At 43.6% G+C, this 19,694-nt stretch overlaps 1 protein-coding gene across 1 annotated transcript; it reads left to right on the forward strand.

The window, feature by feature from the left end:
- The first annotated feature begins 2,389 nt into the window (after positions 1 to 2,389).
- Positions 2,390 to 14,064, forward strand: LOC128275408 (dual oxidase). Its single transcript, XM_053013896.1, has 12 exons — positions 2,390 to 2,465; positions 8,062 to 8,616; positions 8,679 to 9,082; positions 9,156 to 9,433; positions 9,504 to 9,671; positions 9,733 to 10,702; positions 10,803 to 11,006; positions 11,082 to 11,391; positions 11,469 to 11,592; positions 11,657 to 12,740; positions 12,811 to 12,939; positions 13,000 to 14,064. Exons 1-12 carry the CDS (start codon positions 2,393 to 2,395, stop codon positions 13,126 to 13,128), a joined length of 4,428 nt encoding a protein of 1,475 aa, XP_052869856.1. The 5' UTR covers positions 2,390 to 2,392; the 3' UTR covers positions 13,129 to 14,064.
- The last annotated feature ends 5,630 nt before the right edge of the window (positions 14,065 to 19,694 follow it).

Genomic DNA, 19,694 nt, shown 5'->3' on the forward strand with positions numbered 1-19,694 from the left:
GTAAGTGAAAGGCAAATTTGTGGCGGACTGGAGACTGATCCCATGTTTTGCTTGACCCACGAGGGGCGCTCTTTGCGTACCTTTGCGTAAATGGTGGCACCGCTAAGTAGATCATCCAACGCGACCACCGCTACTTTTTTGCTGGGGCCAGCTGGGATCGTAGCCAGCCGCTGGAATCTGGTGCTACAACTTGTCCAACTGTTTTAAATGGTTGACAGGCTGCCAAGAGGCTTTGCATGCGTGTCGCGATTACTACGTTTTGTGTACACGTTAAGCTCACCTGCTTGACCGCAGTTTGCGACTCTTAGGGACCCCTAGAATATAAACTGAATACAACATGGGAACAGATTTTGGGCACAGGAGGCGATCATTTACATCAGCGGACGCGGTAGGGAACCAAAGGAATGATCCAGTTTGGAGGACTGCAGTCAAAAATCGAAGGTCACTGCATAAGCATTTGCAGTGACTTTCTGTCAGTCTTCGGTAAGACAGGACCTAATCAGGACGACTAAGTTGGACTCAGTCCGGCGACCAATCCTCGAGGAGCGACCAAAAATGTGCGATTTTCAAGGAGCGATTTTGTAAAAAGGAGGACTTTGGATTTTGGAAAAAGGACTTTCAGTGCTGACAGCACGTGACGAATAGAACAGGAGATAATACTTGGTTAGATTATATTATCTAAATTGATTCTTCTTATTCTTTTAATTATGTTTATGTATTGAAACAATTTAGGAAAATCTAAATTGAGTATCGGGCCCTTTAGTTTAAGTTTTGCACGCTTTCTTGTGATTGTTGTGTCACTTTAAGCATCACACCGGCATCTCCTTCAATCAACAGATTGATCGGAATTATATGATCGTATACAGGTTCTGGTGATAAAGGCTCCACAGTGGCCACAACTATCATCGTGCGAGTCCCTTAAAGAAGCGCATTTGAATGCACTTGAGTACAATATACAAAACACTAATTTGAAAGCGTCACCAGTCGAAGAACAAGCCATAAATATTATTTTCTCAAACTAACGACATTGATCATATTATTAGTAAAAAAATATAAGTCCATCTGGAAGATTATAAAATTCTTTACTCGTTAACCCAGCTGGAAACGAAATAAAATAATTCAACTCAACATTTTGCCATTAACGGTGCGTCCATTTGGGTATAAATTGCATTCTTACGCCAGACCCAAACTCCCAGTTGCTTCGATGGGATCCTCATTTCCTGAGTTCCCACGCTGGCAAACTGGCAACTTCACGGATTCAGTTCTCCGATCCCGGATGCAAAATTAACCGTCTCGCCATCGTTGCGTTTGCCGCGGAACAGTGGAACGGAGCAACAATTAAACCATTCCAAATTGATCAGGCAACAAAATGCCTCCGCCCTTGGCGCTACTTCCTTTTCCATTTGAACCGCGACGGAATTAAAATTCAGCTGCTCCCAGTATTTATGTGTCGCTTCATTCTGCGCCTCTCACTCTTCCCTCACTTCCTTTCTCTTACTGCCGCCCCAGATAGGGTTTCATGGTGATTCTCCTCCGTTGAATTTTTACTACTTCATGGCTCCACCACGCCCTGCTGCAGATTACGTGCGAAATCTGTCGTGTTCCATCGAATTCGCCACAGTTCAACATACTCCTGGCCGGACGACTGAGTGGAGCAGCCTGCCGACCACCGATTGGGAGCCCAAATCCACCGACTGTTTCGAAAGGCTCGAAGCGAATCACAAAATATGATCGCGTGTTCACGAGGATAAAGATATTTGAATCTGACCACTATGCCGTGACCTCGTCCGGGGTGGATGGACCGCAGGATGCTACGACAGTAGAAGTCGTTGGGGTCGTTGCGGTCGGCAATTCGCGTTTTCGTGTCGAAGATTTACGATCGATCCGTAAGCAACATTAATCAACCGCTACCACGGGGCATGGGGTGCTTTAAGTGCTCGCCATAAGGGAGTGCTTCGCGTCGAATTTTATCAACAATATTTCTTCTGTAGAAGCCCACTGCTCCTGCTACTGCTATAGGTTACTGGTTCAGATAGTTTCTCGCTCCTTTGCGTGTTCGAGTGTTGCAATCCCGGACACAGGCCCGTCCCTGCGTCGTTTAGTTCTAGTTTCGCTCATAGCAAAACTAGAACCCCCGTCTGGATGGTCCATGTGACCTGCAACAACCTGTGACCTGCGGTATTACTTATTCCCTTCACTTGCCAATGGATCGTAAGTGGTCAGATTTTATCTGAGAAGGTCACGCAACAGAGCCCACATGGCAACAGTCATCTTTGCGTCCTGAGCCATATGTAAATAATGGGAGGGGGGTGTCCCAAAAATTCCGCTTTGCACTCCGATTAATCTCCGGTTCGCTTCGTTTCGTTTTTTTCCCTTCGCAGAATCCAATCTGATGAGTCACGTCGAGAAGCAGCGCTACGACGGCTGGTACAACAATCTGGCCCATCCGGACTGGGGAGCTGTCGGTAAGTTTACGGTCTACTCACCTCGCACATGTCACCCACTGGTCCAGACATCGGCTCGTAACGCATGATTTATCACCATGGTCCTGGCCGATCATGTTTCGTTACTTCGTCACTACGGGTTATTCCAAATGCTGGGGCTCGATGGCGGCACGGCCGGAGTCGCGGAGAACGCTAAACATGAAACCTCCGGGCTGACCGAAGGAAAATGTAGGGAGTTTAACGATCACTTGCCAAATGGGCTGGGCTTTTGAGTGGTTAATGTTTGTTCGTTTTTGCCCGATCTCCGGAATTATAGTTGTAGAAACATCACCCTTTCCGGGGCTGGGAATCGTATAATTTTCGCAATGATCACTCAATTTCGGAGCTCAACCCCTGCGGTGGCTGTGGCAAACGGACCACTGTGGCTCAGCGAACGTAAAATGGTGGTTCGTAAATCCTGAGAAATATGTTTATTTTATTGCATCTCCCGGCTGCCAGCCAACGATGCCGATCGACGTTTTCCGCCGAGCAGTAGATGCCTTTCGGTCGGGGGGGGGGGATGTGAAATTTAATTATTTCTGATTGTTGGTTATCGATATACGGGCACTGAGTTGAGTATTTAAAAAACACACACAATCGCAATCAAAATAAGCTGGGCATAAAATCATCGCCCATCAACTCCTTATCATTACGTGCAGGCCAATGTGGCCAAATGGGACTCTCCACTTTCCCACTGTTTTATGTCATTAATTGGCTACCTCACGCGTGGTTTGTGCGTGTATTTTATGTTAATTGTTTGCTTACCAGATCTTTCATTGTCATGGAGCGCGACGTAATCAGCCCAATTAGGCAAAAATAAGACGTTGCGTCCAAGTGTACTTTTTGAAACAGCACTTATGATAAATGTTGTGGTTCGTCCATAAGTCATCTACGTCTACGCGGCACCGGTTTATCGGTCCCTATGCCGAAGGCATCAGTTCGAACCCTGACAGTGCGTCAACTTGAATGCCAAAGATCAAGTTGGACAAAACTCAGTAAATACCATACTCTACTTTGTTTCAGTAACTACCGATTACTCATAATAAGTTACATTATAGTATACATCGGCTCCAATGAAAATACGTTAATAAAATACTTAAACCGAACGCGAACCATTGCCAGGAGTTCTGGTATCATTCACAAAATCGTAATCTATAATCGTATTTGATTTATGAATGTTAGACCCGTAACCTTGTGTATCACTTTTTGAAACATATACTAGGTGTATGCGTCAAAAATCGGGAACTTGAAAAGATGGCTGTACCTGCCGATTGGGACTTCCCAGTTTTGCTGTTCATTCATCATTACCTTGTGTTGACATCAGGTAAATGATTTCAGGTCGAAAAAAAAATTATTTCGGTTTGCAACCCATCATTGAAAGGGTTGAACTAAGTCAACTTTTGTGCCTGAAAATGACGGTTTGCGGGGATTATTATTTTTCTGCTCCTCCTGAAGAAAGCTGCTTCGGAATCGCACCAAAAGCTTGTCGGGACTTGTGTTTGGAAGATCGCAGTGCTTGAAGTGGTTTAAAAAACTTCAAAACGGCGATTTTGATTTAACAAAAAAAAAGCGTCTAAGGACTCCAAAAAACGGACTTTCTGATGGGACAGAAAGGTGTGGTGTTTCACAAGTTCCTAAAACCTGATGGAAACGTTAATTCCGATCGCTGCTGACAACAAATGAACCATGAACCAACAAACAAATACAAAAAATGAACCAATCAATTTGAACCATGTATTGATCGAAAATGACCAAAAAGCCGTTCCAGTTTTTTTAAATGGAGGCGCCTGGTGGCCCGTGGCAACAAGCACCAGGCGCCCCAAAAAACAAAACTGTTTGAGGATACTATCCAATCACTTGGATGGGAGTTGCTATGCCTCCCCGCGTTATTCACCAGACTTGGTTCTTTCCGAATATCATTCATTTTCATAGATGGGACACGTATTGGCTGAGCAGCCCTTCGTTTTTCTACGAGAAAGTCGAAAAGGGATGACTAATTAATTTACTTAATAAGTCGAAGTATTCTTTCGTCTGGGAATCCATGATTTAGCAGAGAGATAGGAGAAATGTATAGCTAGCGATGGCACATACTGTGAATAAAATAGAAAATCGCATTAAAATTTTATAAACGTTTTTTGTGTGTAAAAATATCCCGATTTTTTATGCATACACCTAGTAGATATACTTCGACTTGAGTAATTAAATAAGATAAAGTCACCAAAATGTTAAAAACATGTCTATGATTGATGATTATCGTATTGTTTAACATAAACATTTGTGAAATTATGTTTTTCCCCTCTTTGCTAATGTCTTTTCGATTCGATTTGAATATAGTGAATAGTGAATCACTTAATCGATTAAAGTCATGGCAGCTGCACTGCAGCAGTTAGTCGTTTAACCCTGCGGCACGTGAGCAGAACGTAGCAGGTCGTTAATGGTATGACGCGACCTGGTAATGCCTAGCTCCTGGGCTAACCTCCTTTTTTGCACGCTTTCAATCGAACGCATATCTTCTTTCAGTCGGTTAAACAAGACACTCATTGAAACACCCGTTCCATTCCAGTGTGGCGGAGACAGAGTGGAGCGAAAATTAACGAGGGGCAAAGAAAAATCCGAACCGAGACCTGATTGGATTAGTCAGGTCGCTACTTAGCGAACCACTACCACCCGGCATCGCGGTTAGTAACTTTGTATCAACCCAAGAATCCGATCGAAGACCACTCCTCTCAGCTGCAGTCCACAGGCAGTATTCTTTGTCAAACCTTGACGCGCGGTGCACCCTTTCAATCTTTTGAAGCTCGCTAGCCACCGTAGGTTCAACCCTTGCTCCTGGCACGATCGCGACCCAGCAGGAGGTATTGCTACCACCAGTGATCTCGTTTCGTGCACCGTGCACGCTGGCAGCCCACACTAACCAGACAGCTACCAGCCAATGTAAGATGAATAACGCCGCACAACACGTGCCTTGGCAAACGTTGGACGACACACGCGGTCTTGGGCGCTACAGAGCGGCCCGTCGCATCCAACGTCGTCGGTGCGTGATCATCAGTTCCACTCCCGCGAGTGGAACTTTTGTCCGGGCTTGTTCGGAGCCGATTACTATTGCCGATGATTTAACGATCGACGATGCTTGAGTTGGCATGAATTTGATGTCGGCCGAAGGTCTAGCGCAGAAGGCAATCCTTCGCATCAATGCGGCGAGACCCACCGCTACGCGTGACATACCTTAATTATACACATCGAGCAGCATACTTATGCTAATGGCTTCGGGCTCAAAACGCGAGCCCCCGAGCCCGATTCATCCTTTCGCCTATCGACTCGTATTTCACGCGCGTCACACGTTGGTACTGCATTTTTTCAACAATCATAAATCATTCACGAGACTCTTTGCACCAGCAATGGCAGACGGCAGCATACCGATGCGTCGTCGTTGCCACAGCACAACCAATGCAATGCCTTGCGCATTGCATCAAACGGAACGGAAGTCTCTGCCGGTGGGGCGCTTATCCGGCAATGAAGCCCCGCTGTGTCGTTCTAATTGAAATGGATGTTACGGTGCAGCCTAACGTGCCTCCTTCTAGTTTTTCTGCAGCATCTTCTAATGCTGAAAGGGCACCACTTAGCACTCGTTCGTACCTGCAACTTAACAGCGTACAGCATGGGCCCACTTTTGAATAAATCGTTTTAATTTCGCCTTCTGAGCGTGATCTCGGTGGAACTGTTTCTAAATTAGTCGTACCGTCGACAACGATTCGCTCAAAGCATCGCGTGACTAACCTTTCACTGTTGGCGATCGTTGTTTGCGAAAATTAAAAATGTTCAACTATGAATAACCAAAACCTGTCACACTTTTCATTATCGACTCAAGCAGGCACAATGAGTGAGTAAAAATTATATCGCGCCTTATAAGAACAGGCGGTCTTGGGCTGATCGGCAGTTCGATCCTCTTTTATGTACCATAAAATGCCTCCAGTATGGGCAATGCCGCAATTGGTATCGGGAATCGGGAATAATATCTGGCCGGCAAGTCGTGCGCAATTCAACACCTTGATCGTGAACCTTCCTTTGACCATATTTTGTCCTTTGCAAAACCTTTTACCAATCGACCGACAACCTTCACCGTGTTCGGCATTTCAGTTAAGGCTCCTGTTACGTCAAAAGTAAGCAAAGCGCCTGCCAACGAGAGAGGAAACAGATGGGCTTCTACTTTTAGTCCAACATCGTAAGTACCAAACCCAGCTCAGTGCAGTGCAGTTGGAGTATTATGAAACAATTCAACTACTTCGAGGTATTTTTTTAAGTCTTGAACTTATAATGAATGGTCTACTCACCTCGGCATGGCCTCACTTCGCAAAAGTTGGCTTCTTAATCGAAAATAATGGTCAAACCGTTCCTCGGAGCTCACTGCTAACCTTAACTGAGCTCTGGCTCATTGGCATTTGACTAGAATTTTTGTGAAAAAACGCAGAAGTTTGATTTGTACTAACTTAAAATTTAAAACTTGAAAATCTAAAAGTATAGAATGTAAAAGTCGAAAAAGGAAACAGCGAAACTCTGTCGACAAGGATTGAAATTACGTACACCGGCGATAATGACAAATTTATGACTTTGTTGAACATATATAAACACAAATAGTGCATCCCATATGTAAATACATGTTCAGAGCTACCCTACAGCCATCAGCATGCCTGTTTGCAGCTGCAGAGAAAATGCAGTATTTATCACCACTTTGTTTCCAGTACATGTGTAAAGTGAGACGTGACTATAACATCGGAGGGTGCTTTCATAAATGACTCTGACACTTTTACAACACTCTAACTCATGGTTAAACCGTTCGGTTACGCAAGTCGTAGGACTTTCGAAGAAGCAGGTTCTAACGTTTGAATTTACATATGTTCCGAGCAATGTTACACCTGTAATTATTGGTCACTGCCGTTTCATCGAACCGCTAAAGTGGTTGTTAAACAATGTCAAACAACAACTGCAGGAACAAATTGCGCAATAAATCATCGTATTAAATTGCCATTTAAGATGGGCACACAATAAATAAAAACCCTCTAATGGACAATTTTGAGAAACGAAGATGATATTGAGCTGTTTCTTTATAGTTTCTTTTTTTCCTTCAGCCTTTTGCACCAATTGGCAGGAAGAGCATATTTAAACACCAGCGGGAAAATCATCATCCATTAAGGTCTATTCGCTTAAAATACGTTAATTAGTACAAGGTACAGACAATTAAAATCTCACCTCGCAGCACGGCGCAGCACCAAACCGTGGTACATTATGCAAAACGCTGCGTAGTTTCAACTGGTTACCGAAAGGAAGGACATTTTTTTGCTACCGTATTGTGTACCAATCTTGTTCCAAGTTTACTCTATTGTGCATGAATTAAGCCCCATAAAGGTTATTTAGAAATTTATTAAACGCTGCAAAGGAAGGACTCTTGGGAGTGGCGATGTTTGTGCACAGTGTAGTGGCCAGTTCAAAGACCCTGGAAACTAGTAGACTTTACAGCTATTTTTGCTTTTTCTTTATTTGCAAAATAATATGTGTTTCAAATACTTTGTCCATATTGCAGACAATCATCTCACACGGAAAGCCCCATCGGCCTACTCGGATGGCGTGTATGTTATGGCTGGCGCAAATCGACCATCACCGCGTAAACTCAGTCGGCTGTTTATGCGTGGAACAGACGGCTTACCGTCGATGGATAACCGCACGGCGCTGTTGGCGTTCTTCGGCCAGGTGGTAACGAACGAGATCGTCATGGCGTCGGAATCGGGCTGCCCGATCGAAATGCATCGAATAGAGATCGAGAAGTGCGATGAAATGTACGACCGTGAGTGTCGTGGTGATCGGTACATCCCCTTTCACCGAGCTGCCTATGATCGTAACACGGGGCAAAGTCCGAATGCACCGCGCGAGCAGATCAATCAGATGACGGCTTGGATCGACGGTAGCTTCATCTACAGCACGTCCGAGGCATGGCTGAATGCGATGCGCTCGTTCCAGGACGGAGCACTGCTGACCGACAAGCAAGGAACGATGCCGGTTAAGAACACGATGCGCGTTCCGCTGTTCAATAATCCCGTCCCGCACGTCATGCGTATGCTGAGCCCAGAACGGTTGTACCGTAAGTATCTGAAATCGCCACTACATTAAAGCATCATGTTCATGCATTTTTCCACTTTGTAGTCCTGGGAGATCCACGAACGAACCAAAATCCGGCCCTGCTCTCGTTTGCCATCTTATTCCTTCGCTGGCACAATGTGGTTGCGAAGCGCGTCCGGCGGCAACACCGTGACTGGAGCGACGAGGAAATATTCCAGCGGGCCCGCCGTGTGGTAATCGCAAGTTTGCAGAACGTCGTTGCGTACGAGTATTTGCCCGCATTTCTGGACAAGGAGCTACCGCCGTACGATGGATACAAAACGGACACGCATCCCGGTGTAAGCCACATGTTCCAAGCTGCCGCCTTTCGGTTCGGCCACTCACTCATTCCGCCCGGACTGTTTCGACGAGATGGTCAGTGCAACTTCCGGCGAACCAACATGGATTTTCCTGCCCTTCGCTTGTGTTCGACTTGGTGGAACTCTAACGTAAGCGGAGCGACCGGATGCGGACCGAGCCCTATTTAATCGGCATGGCAACGTAATTTTGTTTTCCCCGCAGGATGTACTCGATAATACGCCCGTAGAGGAGTTTATCATGGGCATGGCTTCGCAGATTGCCGAAAAAGAAGACCCTCTACTCTGTTCCGATGTGCGCGATAAACTGTTCGGACCCATGGAATTTACCCGCCGAGATCTTGGAGCTTTAAACATAATGCGTGGCCGCGACAATGGCCTTCCGGATTATAACACGGCCAGAGCGGCTTATCGTTTACCCAAGAAAACTACGTGGCGCGACATTAATCCACAAGTGTTCGATCGTCAGCCAGAACTGTTGGAGTAAGTGGTGGTGAACATTTATTGCTTCCCAGATTGATAAAACTAAATTTGGAACCACCACACCACACAGATTGCTGATAAATACATACGAAAACCGTTTGGATAATGTAGATGTCTACGTCGGAGGTATGTTAGAGTCAAATGGTCGTCCAGGGGAATTGTTTTCGGCAGTTATCAACGATCAATTCACCAGAATCCGCGATGCCGATCGGTTTTGGTTTGAGAATGAAGATAATGGGTATGCAAGCCGCTTTTGTCAGCCAGTTTTTTCTTTAACCGATGAATATCGTTCTTTACAGTATATTCACGAAAGAAGAGATTGCAGAAATACGCAAGTTTACACTCTGGGACATCATAGTCAACAGTACGGACATTGAGGGTGACGAAATACAGCGCGATGTGTTCCATTGGAAAGTAGGTGATCCTTGCCCGCAACCTGAGCAGCTGAATGCCACCCTTCTAGAGCCGTGCAACTACCTCGAGGGCTACGACTACTTCTCCGGTTCGGAGCTGGCGTACATTTACTCATGCGTCTTTTTGGGCTTCGTACCGATTCTTTGCGCCGGCGCCGGGTACTGCGTTATTAAGCTGCAGAACAGTCGGCGACGCAAGCTGAAGATCAAGCAAGAAGCCATGAAGAACAATGGCACCAGTAAGATCTCGGTAGAGAAGAGTGTGGCCCGTGAATGGTTGCACGCGAACCATAAGCGGCTGGTGACGGTTAAGTTTGGACCGGAGTCGGCAATCTATACGGTCGATCGTAAGGGTGAGAAGCTGCGCACCTTCAGCCTGAAAAATGTCGATGTGGTCACAGTTGAGCAGTCTCAGGAAAACTACAAGAAAAAGAAACCCTACATTTTGCTGCGCGTCCCGAATGATCACGATTTGGTGCTAGAACTGGAGTCCAACTCGGCCCGCCGTAAATTCGTGAAAAAGCTGGAAGATTTCTTGGTGTTGCACAAAAAAGCGATGACGTTCGTCGAGTCGAACCGCGATTTGATGCTGGCAAAGGCAGAAACCCGCGAACGACGGCAGAAGCGGCTGGAGCACTTCTTCCGCGAAGCGTATGCTCTAACGTTTGGCTTGCGGCCTGGAGAACGCCGACGCCGATCCGATGCGTCGCTAGACGGGGAGGTTATGACGGTGATGCGAACTAGTCTCTCGAAGTCGGAATTTGCGTCGGCATTGGGCATGAAGCAAGACGATATGTTTGTGCGAAAAATGTTCAACATTGTCGATAAAGATAAAGATGGCAGAATATCATTCCAGGTGAGGAATATGCATTAAACGACGCTACGTTATGAAATGACGCAAGAGTAAACAATTTTTACCTGCCAACATTTACTTTCTATTTCAATGGTTTTTATAGGAATTTTTGGAAACAGTTGTATTGTTCTCGAGAGGCAAAACCGATGATAAACTCCGAATTATATTCGATATGTGCGATAACGATCGTAACGGTGTCATCGATAAGGGAGAGCTATGCGATATGATGCGATCTCTGGTGGAGATTGCTCGTACAACAAGTGTCACGGATGATCAAGTGAACGAGCTAATTGATGGAATGTTTCAGGTACTAAAACGCTAAGGACCTACCGAGTTTTGACGGGGTAATTAATCAAACCAAACTTGTCTTCTTGTCTGCTAGGATGTCGGTTTGGAGCATAAAAACCATCTCACTTACGAGGATTTTAAGCTTATGATGAAGGAATACAAAGGAGACTTTGTGGCCATCGGTTTGGATTGCAAGGGTGCCAAACAAAACTTCCTCGATACATCTACGAACGTTGCCCGCATGACATCGTTCCATATCGAGCCAGTTTCTGACTCACGCCGCCACTGGATGCAGGAAAAGTGGGATAGCTACACAACGTTTCTCGAGGAGAACCGTCAAAATATTTTCTACCTGTTCGTGTTCTACGTCATTACGATTGTGCTTTTTGTTGAGCGATTTATACGTATGAAATCTTCAATTGGTTAACTTACGCAAACTTAAAACTTAGGCATTTGATTGCATATCTTTTATGTTTTTTAGACTACTCGTTCATGGCCGAGCATACTGATCTTCGGCACATTATGGGCGTGGGCATTGCGATTACTCGTGGATCGGCAGCATCACTTTCGTTTTGCTACTCACTGCTGCTTCTCACGATGTCTAGGTAACCGACAAAATAGACCTATTATGAAATAACATTATTCACCTGAACGATATTTCTTCCACAGGAATCTTCTTACCAAACTTAAGGAGTTTCCAATCCAACAGTACATCCCATTGGATTCACACATACAGTTCCACAAGATTGCCGCCTGCACGGCATTGTTCTTTTCGCTGCTACATACGGTTGGGCATATTGTAAACTTCTATCACGTTTCGACACAATCGATCGAAAACCTCAAGTGTCTCACTAAAGAGGTCCAATTCACGTCCGACTACCGGCCGGACATAACGTACTGGTTGTTCCAAACGGTTACTGGCGTAACAGGAGTTATGCTTTTCGTGACGATGTGCATCATTTTCGCTTTCGCACATCCAACCATTCGCAAGAAAGCTTACAAGTTCTTCTGGAATGCGCACTCGCTGTACGTACTGCTGTACGTCTTGTGCCTAATTCATGGCCTTGCCCGTCTGACCGGCGCTCCAAGGTTCTGGTTGTTCTTCATCGGTCCAGGCATCGTGTACACGCTGGATAAGATTGTGTCACTGCGCACGAAATACATGGCGTTGGATGTAATCGAAACGGACCTCCTGCCATCCGATGTGATCAAGATCAAGTTCTATCGTCCGCCCAACCTCAAGTACCTTTCCGGCCAATGGGTACGGCTGTCGTGCACGGAAATCAAGCCCGAGGAGATGCATAGCTTCACACTAACGTCTGCACCACACGAAAACTTCCTTAGCTGCCACATCAAGGCGCAAGGACCGTGGACATGGAAGCTGCGCAACTATTTCGATCCCTGCAACTATAATCCTGACGATCAACCTAAGATACGCATCGAGGGACCGTTCGGCGGCGGTAATCAGGATTGGTACAAGTTCGAAGTAGCCGTCATGGTCGGTGGAGGTATCGGCGTCACGCCGTATGCCTCTATCCTGAACGATCTCGTATTTGGCACCAGCACCAACCGGTACTCGGGAGTAGCGTGTAAGAAAGTATACTTCTTGTGGATCTGTCCCTCACACAAACACTTCGAATGGTTCATCGATGTGCTTCGCGATGTGGAGAAAAAAGATGTTACCAACGTGCTAGAAATCCACATCTTTATCACTCAGTTTTTCCACAAATTTGACCTACGCACGACGATGCTGGTAAGCCCATCATGGCCACTACGTTGCAACACTAGCTGAAAATGATCTTTCAACCATTTTTCTTTTGTAGTACATATGTGAGAACCATTTCCAGCGCCTATCGAAAACGTCTATGTTCACCGGATTGAAAGCAGTCAATCACTTTGGCCGACCCGACATGTCCAGCTTTCTTAAATTTGTACAAAAGAAGCACTCTTATGTATGTAGAAAAATTGAAAAACTTACTATTTTTACTAAAATTACATTCCTATTATTTCAGGTTTCCAAAATAGGGGTGTTCTCGTGTGGTCCTCGTCCTCTCACGAAGAGTGTCATGTCGGCATGCGACGAAGTGAATAAAAGCCGCAAGTGGCCATACTTCATACATCACTTTGAAAACTTTGGCTAAACATTTCAAAACAATGTCCACCAACGGCCATAGAGCTTTCGACTTTTCCATTGGGCTTTAAAAAGAGTCATTCATTTTTTCGTGTATTTCACTGCGGATACTGTCCTATCAAAAACACATTCGTGCTTGATGTAATGTTGTGAGTTTTATGTTTGATTGTACAGTTTGTTTGCTCATATTCTGCGTGAACGGTCGTTCTGCGTGATGCGTTGTGCAATTCGCAATTCAGTATTTTTGTATGTTTGTACTACTTTCGTATCTTTTGTTTGTGTGTTTTCGAAAGTGTCTTAAGCAGGATACTCTAGGGAGGGATCAAATTTAGCAGCATTTGTTAGGTTAGTCATTCAGAAGGACATTCTCGATTCTATTCTTGCGTAATAACTGCCTAAAAGGCTTATTTATTTCGCCTCGACACAATCGCTGCGCAATCATGGTCGAGCTGAGGTGAAGTCAACTCCATCCCCAGGATATCAGAAGCCTAGCCGTTAATCTAATGTTTGTTTGATTCATTCGTTTAGTAAATGTAAAAATAATTATTGTCTAGTTCGCTTTACGAAAAAGATTATGCAGGGAAAACAAAAAAAAGATCATAGATGAACTACTACCATTTCAGAATGAGTGATATTATCTATACAAGTTATCGCAACCTTTTTAATAATCCAAACGGCTATCTACAGCTGTGCACTATATAGACAAGAATCAGCAGTGGAAAATGAGTAGCCATGAGTGATTAATGTTATTTTTATGCTGGACCTTCTTTACCATCTTTACTGCCAGAAAGAATACCATTTGTGTTTATGCAGCGTTGAGTTCAACCCTGATTATTGCAATATTTTCTACGTTCAACGATGTGTTTTGCTCATGCCCAAGCATTGTTGGCTTTATTGAGGAAGAAACGATATTAGAGCGTAAGCTAATAATCAATGTAAATATGCATTCGAATCGTTTCTATATTTATTGTAACATATACAAATGAAATAAACTTAAGCATTTCGAGAAAAAATGTAAACAATACTGTTAGTAACATTATTCAATTTTACACTTTTTTATTCTACGATTAATAACCGCAACTGTGGACTAGTAGTAGCTGTAGTTTGCATTGGTATCTTATATGGTTTAAGTTGTGATCTTCACTATTGTGAACGACTTTCGAAATTGATTGAAATCTCGATTGGTGTCGTCGTATTCACACAACTTGAAAGAAAGTTTCACGTAATAAATCTACTGCCTCTCATTGATAATACACCTTCGAAAGATTATTTCTTTCATGCTGGCTTCCCAGTGACATTTCCGATCGGCTTCCCTTCTCACTTCCCGTTGCTCCTCCGTATCAGACGATCGAGTTTCCCAGTGATGCATCCGATCGGCTTCCCTTCCCGGGAACTCGCGCCAGCTGAATTTGACTGAAATTGCTTGAAAACTATCCGAGTTTTGCGGAAATCGACCCAGATTGCCTATGGAAGCCCCCTTTGTAAAGAGAGGAGGTGTTTCAAACATTCGCCAGAACATGTCCTCTTCCCAAAAACTCTCACCTGCCGAATTAGGTTCGATTTGTTCGAAAACAACCCGAATTATAGTGAATTTGATGTTACGTTTGTATGGGAGACGGCTCTCCGCACTCTTATAACTGTAAAATTTGTAACCATACTTTTTCACGCAGACAGAAACACGGGTTCCATGATAAATCGTTTTATAGTGACTCCACGGGAAACGCGGTCGGACGGAATAAAAAGTATCCTATGCCCGTCTCGTGGTTTTAAGCTACCTCCCCACTAATTTACAGCTAAATCTGTTCAGCCGTTCTTGAGTAATAAATAGCGACGACTTTAAGACGACCTTATTTTATATATCAAGTACAAGTATATTTCATTCATATATCTTCCATAAAAAATATTTTTTTTGCCGTAAGTAGGCTAGAGATAGAGAGTGATAGAGCAGTCTGTAATGCTCGTCGTAACGCAGGAAAACAGACCTGAAACAGTATTTTTATTATGGCGAAAGTATTGTAAATACTAATATTGTTGCGTGTTGAAATTACTCTACAAATGTTCTTAGAAATATTTGCTCTTCGAATTTAGGCTTCGAAATGCTAAAGTGACTTTTCGAATGGAATTTTGTTGAATATCGCCAAAAACTTAATCATGATTAAATTATGTTTGCCAGCACTGACAAAAGCTTATGTGAAGCACTAATAAAAAGCTCCGATCACATGAAAAGCTCTCTTTGCTTTGGTATTTGCTTTCTCTGCGCGCCAACATGGAAAAGTTTTGGGACAAATTCAAAACAGAATGTGTGGAAAACCTATGTTTAAGCATATTGAGCGTATTCTATATTAAACTAGCAGGCCCGGCGAACTCTGTTTCGCCCCAGAGGCAATGGGCCCCCGGTGATAGGAGCAGTCGGTAACGCTCGTCCCTGTATCGCAGCTGGCCATGGGTTCGATTCCCGATTCCGGCGTTCCAGGGGGGTTGGCGCGGGACTAACAACCCGGCCCGTAAAAACGAACGTTTAGAAAGAGTATCAGAGATTAACATTGTCGCTGGTTGGTGCGGGCTAAAACCGTTCAGCGGTCGTTGTCCAATAAGAAGAGAAGCACTTCATTTCGTCAGCTGATCTTGGAATTACTGGCAGTGTTTGGCGGAAATTTCAGGACAGTAAAATCATTGCCCCTCCAAAACATCTCGCAACATGCGCCAAACATCTCGATTATATACGTCATTAGTGAGCTAGTGAACGCTGCATTAGTGAGAAAGAGAAGCCAACAATTGTTTTTTGTTGCTCGCTCTGTCTGTCCCGTTGCAGTATATGAAAAAAAAAACACATTGTGCGTATTGTGGCTTCATTGTGACGCGATCGGATTATAAAAAGTATCCTATCTGGGGCCCTTGGATCTAAGCTACCTCCACACAAATTTTCAGCCAAATCGGTTCAGCCGTTCTTGAGTTATAAAGGGAATAACAATAACGCGGTACTCTTTTATATATATAGATATATTGACCAGTTTAGTTCAATTATTCTATGAGGATAGTACAAAAGTAGATAATTCTAAAAGATTTTAATAAATGATTCCGAAAAGATGATCGTTTTAGAACGATTTTCCTTTTCTTAAAACTTTAAGCTAAAAAATTAAGAAAAATCCATATATCTGGACACAAACATTATTTCCGTTGTTTATCTCAAGTATACAAAAGATATTAATTGAAGAACCAAACCTTTGAAAAACCTTTGAAATGTCACGAAAAAAAAGAGATTTTTTCTCTTAGCATTTAGATAATTCTATAAGATTTTAATAAATGATTCCGAAAAGACGATCGTTTTAGAACGATTTTGAAACGGTACGATATCCTTTTCTTAAAACTTTAAGCAATAAAATTAAGAAAAATCCATATATCTGGACACAAACATTATTTCCGTTGTTTATCTCAAGTATACAAAAGATATTAATTGAAGAACCAAACCTTTGAAAAACCTTTGAAATGTCACGAAAAAAAAGAGATTTTTTCTCTTGGCATTTGCAGTTTTCAAATGTCAAAGGTAAAGGAATAAACAGTGCACTGCAGAAACCGTGTCCCATTTTGTATGAACTCTGCCCTAAGCCCTAAGCCGGGTGATGTAACTTAATTACGATGGGCCAAAGAAGCCAACTAGCTTTTGCCCTAACGCCATTGAAGTACACCAAAGCTAAAGAGTTCGTTTTGCTACTGCTCAACGGTAAAAGACAGCGACTCACGATGTGGTACATAAAAGAACTGAAAATACAACCCTCGAAGCCAACAGTCTATCCTTCCTTCTGCCAAGAAATATTATGTTCGTCCGAAATGGCAGACGTTCGGTACCAACTGCGTGTTATCGTTGAATCATCGCTCGTTCAAGATATCTTCTCCATGACAGACGATCGTTAGAAGCCTCTTCTTTGCAGCGAGTGGTATAAACATTTCAACGGTAATGTCCATAGATGCCCGATAGAGTCCTAATGTCGGTTTGTATTGACCGCTGAGCAGGCAGCGATCAATATAGCGACCATGGTGCGCAGTCGAATCGGGTGGCTGATTAAGTGCAGTACTTGATCTTTCCAAAAGCCAAGTCTGGTTCAGGTTCACACCTATCTTCGTCCATCATTGCGTGGTAGACTAAAAGCACAGCTCCACGAATCGAAAGCTTACATCTAAAGGCTAGCGGTGCGTTCGTTTGCAATTCTCCAACAAAATTATGTGGGCTAGAAAAACCTTCGATGTGTCGGAACCGTACACTTAATCACCCAATCTCCAAAATAGTTTTCGTTTAATCTCAAGAGGTTTCAAAATATCAAATCAATTCGCCAAGGATGTTGAGAAGCTATCCGTCAAAAAAAATGTCGCAACGGGTTAACCAAGACCTCTTGGAGATAGTTGATTTACCATTTTGTAAACCTGTTAAAGATAAATACTGTTCAATTTCTTAAACGACAGATGCGCCAAAGAAGATAAATATTCAATTGTAAAGAACATTACAGAAACTAACTACCATATAGTTCCTTGATCAATCGATCCTTGAACAGCTTTTTTCTAAATGCTACCTCAATTCTTCATTATACCGGTCGCTTAAGCATTTTTACTAAGCTGTTTCATCGTTATTCAATCTGCTGAGCGTGTCATCAATGCACCTGAAAACGGTTAACGACAACAGTTTGACGAACTTTAATGGGGTATCCATGCACCTCGGGTGGTGTTTACGCAATAAGCCATACGCCAATCTATGGCCCATCCTGAGGCCTGGAATATGCAGCCGATAAATTATCCTTACCTAATACACCTGTCCACAGTGAAGAAGGTGCTTTCATGAATAAACACTGATCTGATGCTGTGGCAGCTTCACGAACATAAATATTAGGTTGGGGCAAAAGGAATCTATTATTTTTACGTGAAATTCAAAACAATATTTAAGATGGGGCTGGGTCAAATATGCGGGGTCAAATGCGGGAGCTGGGTCAAATATGCACCGTTTTGTTACATAATTTGTTGCCATTTTATAGGTAGCTTCATAAAGCATCTTTCATAGATGTCTTGGTCGTTGTTGATGGCCAAAATTGCGCGGTTGGAAATTTGATCCATACTACTAAATGCCACAAACAAAAAGTAATAAAAGATTGTTTTTCTTTTATTTGAAGTGTCACCTTGACACTTGACAACGAGCATAAACTTGAAATAAGTTGATCGCTACTTTCGCTACGAGATATCGATCACTACAGTCATCTACCGAGAAAATAATGGATTTCTTTTTGCCCAACCTAATATGACTAAGGTGGCTTGTGGCTTCTCCCACCAATCTCAACACGAGTATGCCACAGGAGGCACGTGTCCAGCGTTCGTCGAAGGAGCCAGATGTCAACTAGCTGCGGTGACTAGGTAGTGGTTGCAATTTGCCGCCGGTCTTGGTGCTGCTATCGAGCCGTATCCGGATGTTCTTGGTTTGTGGTGGATTGACATGGTCCACATCAACCGTGACCCCTTGCTAAATCGCCTTGCATCATGAGAGGTCGTGTGAAGCTGTAGGTCCACCGTGTGGCGAGACAAGCTTTCAGTCTTACCTGATCTTACTTGTTTTGCATTGCCAACTCCTTCAAGAAAACGGTGGCCAGATGGAATAGACTACATGGATTACAAAATACAGTACAAGGCATACAGCAGCTCAAAAGGTAGCCAACATAGCATAAGAGACACAGCCAAACCATCTTGAACATAATTAACATCATTACCTGGAATCACTGACTGTAGACTCACTTGACGAGTAGATAATTGTTCCCACAAATATAAACATTTTTATCCTTAAAAGCACGTTGCTTCTCAAACAGATAACCGATTTAGTTACGAGCATGTAACAGCAAACAAGCAAACAGTTCCTTGAGCAATAGTTTTGAAACACAGTTTCATTATTTTGAAATCTGTGCCTCATCTTATTAAGTGAAACAGAATCCTACGACTCAGCCAACAACCACGCTCACGCCAAAATACAATGAGCAAATATGACATTTGATTGAAATTAAAAGGCGCTTTATAACTGAATACAGATATCCCATAATTCGTCGTGTCTTGCCGCCGTAATTCACGATTTCATCCCACGAAAAGAATCGCATCGTTGATCGGTAGCACCATCGTGAACACCAAACCCCTGAATATCGTATACTCTTAACGGATTTACGAGGAACAACTTTATAAGAGTTCGCCAGTGCTGTATGGGATTGCGCAATGCAATTCAAAGGTACAATCGGTTCTCGGCGCATCAACAGTCATCAACCAGTTTGAAGTTGTTGTGGACCTCTACAGCAAAACTTTGATCTTGATATTAATTTTCACAAACAGACACAGCTCGCATCAAGTGCCTGAGCACGTACTTTACGATCTATTCGTTTAACGATCGCCGATCTGCCTTCCTCTCACCACACTGATGAACCTGATTTAATCTTAAACGTGGAGCCACTTCTTCGGTTTGGTACTGGGCGTTGAATCATTTTGTGTGTTGATTGAAGCAACCTCAGGCTTCAAGATATCTTCCATCTCACGCAGCATCATTCGGCCCACGTTGCCTGC

The sequence above is a fragment of the Anopheles cruzii genome, chromosome 3, assembly GCF_943734635.1.
Source record: "Anopheles cruzii chromosome 3, idAnoCruzAS_RS32_06, whole genome shotgun sequence".
Classification (NCBI taxonomy): domain Eukaryota; kingdom Metazoa; phylum Arthropoda; class Insecta; order Diptera; family Culicidae; genus Anopheles; species Anopheles cruzii.

What these genes read in the sequence shown, in the direction of transcription:
- LOC128275408 (XM_053013896.1), top strand. Translation starts at nt 2,393, where the DNA reads ATGAGTCACGTCGAGAAGCAGCGCTACGACGGCTGGTACAACAATCTG. An exon ending in GAGCCCAGAACGGTTGTACC is followed by an intron (nt 8,617 to 8,678) that starts GTAAGTATCTGA and finishes TCCACTTTGTAG; the next exon opens with TCCTGGGAGATCCACGAACG. An exon ending in ATGGCAGAATATCATTCCAG is followed by an intron (nt 10,703 to 10,802) that starts GTGAGGAATATG and finishes TGGTTTTTATAG; the next exon opens with GAATTTTTGGAAACAGTTGT.